The sequence below is a fragment of the Capsicum annuum genome, unplaced genomic scaffold (genome assembly GCF_002878395.1).
Source record: "Capsicum annuum cultivar UCD-10X-F1 unplaced genomic scaffold, UCD10Xv1.1 ctg45176, whole genome shotgun sequence".
NCBI classification, from domain to species: Eukaryota; Viridiplantae; Streptophyta; class Magnoliopsida; order Solanales; family Solanaceae; genus Capsicum; species Capsicum annuum.
In genome coordinates this window covers 1,570-3,190 of record NW_025852663.1, presented here as the reverse complement: position 1 = coordinate 3,190, position 1,621 = coordinate 1,570, and the positions used below count along the sequence as shown (strand labels likewise).

The 1,621-nt window shown below is 28.9% G+C and overlaps 1 protein-coding gene across 1 annotated transcript in view; it reads left to right on the top strand.

Moving 5' to 3' along the window:
- Nucleotides 1-539: 539 nt before the first annotated feature.
- LOC124892237 (NAD(P)H-quinone oxidoreductase subunit 5, chloroplastic-like) overlaps nt 540-1,621 on the top strand; it is a gene marked incomplete at its 3' end in the record, with an annotated part of 2,645 nt that continues 1,563 nt past the window's right edge. The window contains 1 exon segment of the mRNA XM_047403603.1: nt 540-1,510. Coding sequence (XP_047259559.1) covers nt 851-1,510 — 660 coding nt within the window.

Sequence of the window (1,621 nt, the reverse complement as noted above, 5' to 3'; positions counted from 1 at the left end):
AAAACACAAAGGTTGCAAAATAGAATCAATTAGTTTCAATGAGTTCTTAACTTTCACTAAAGATTTTTATATACGTTCTTCTCTAGATATGGAGAGATAGAAATAGAATCGAAATACAAAATTTTTTTTTTAATTTAATTCTGCAAACAAATAGGTCGGTGGGGAAAATCAAACTCCCCACCTTGGAATGGAAACGATCTTTATTCTTTTGTCAACAAAAAAGTTATTATTCAGTGAATAGTAAATAGAGAATTTTCTATATCAATCAGAAAAGCGAATAGAGTTCCATTACATATTGATTAGCTCACTAATCAATATCAAATATGAAAGGGAAATCCTTACATTATTCAATTATTATCTAATTGAATAATTTAAGAATATATTGAATTATTTTTTCAAGTTGATTCAAATTATTCTAACGTTTTATTACTTATTTATTTTTGTTTAGCGTACCAAAAAACAAAAATTTGACTCCCCAGTAGAAATAACTTTCGCTAACGAAAAAGCCTTTAATGCTATCCAATATGTCTTTCTTTTCAAAATATTTTTACGAATACGTTTTTTTGATCTCGAAGTGCATTTTTTTGGAACTGTCATTATAAAATTCCTCATTGTTAGTTATAGTTAGATGTGAAATACATCTATTGTTCAAAATGAATTCTTTATAATACGCAATTTATAATACTAAAATAAAATATTATCCAGATAGGCAAAAGATAAGAATAGAAAATTCGATTCAAGTTTTAATTTAGTTTAAGTTAGTTCATATTTTTACTTTTTATTGACTCCTTTCAAAAGAGGTAAGATCCGGTGAATTGGAAACAATTAATTAAGAATTCAAAACTTTTTTATGGAACAGACATATAAATATGCATGGATCATACCTTTCATTCCACTTCCAGTCCCTATGTTAATAGGAGCGGGGCTAATTCTTTTTCCAACGGCAACAAAAAGTTTTCGCCGTATATGGGCTTTTCAAAGTGTTTTATTGTTAAGCATAGTCATGATTTTTTCAATCTACTTGTCTATTCAGCAAATAAATAGCAGTTCTTTTTCTCAATATGTATGGTCTTAGATCATTAATAATGATTTTTCTTTAGACTTCAGATACTTGATCGACCCGCTTACTTCTATTATGTTAATATTAATCACTACTGTTGGAATTATGGTTCTTATTTATAGTGATAATTATATGGCTCATGATCAAGGTTATTTGAGATTTTTTGCTTATATGAGTTTTTTCAGTACTTCTATGTTGGGATTAGTTACTAGTTCGAATTTGATACAAATTTATATTTTTGGGGAATTGGTTGGTCTGTGTTCCTATCTATTAATAGGATTTTGGTTTACACAACCTGTAGCGGCAAATGCTTGTCAAAAAGCCTTTGTAACTAATCGTATTGGAGATTTTCGTTTATTATTAGGAATTTTAGGTTTTTATTGGATAACGGGGAGTTTCGAATTTAGGGATTTATTCGAAATATTCAATAACTTGATTTATAATAATGAGGTCAATTTTTTATTTGTTACTTTATGCGTTGTTCTCTTATTTGTCGGTGCAGTTGCAAAACCCGCCCAATTACCCCTTCATGTATGGTTACCTGATGCCATGGAGGGGCCT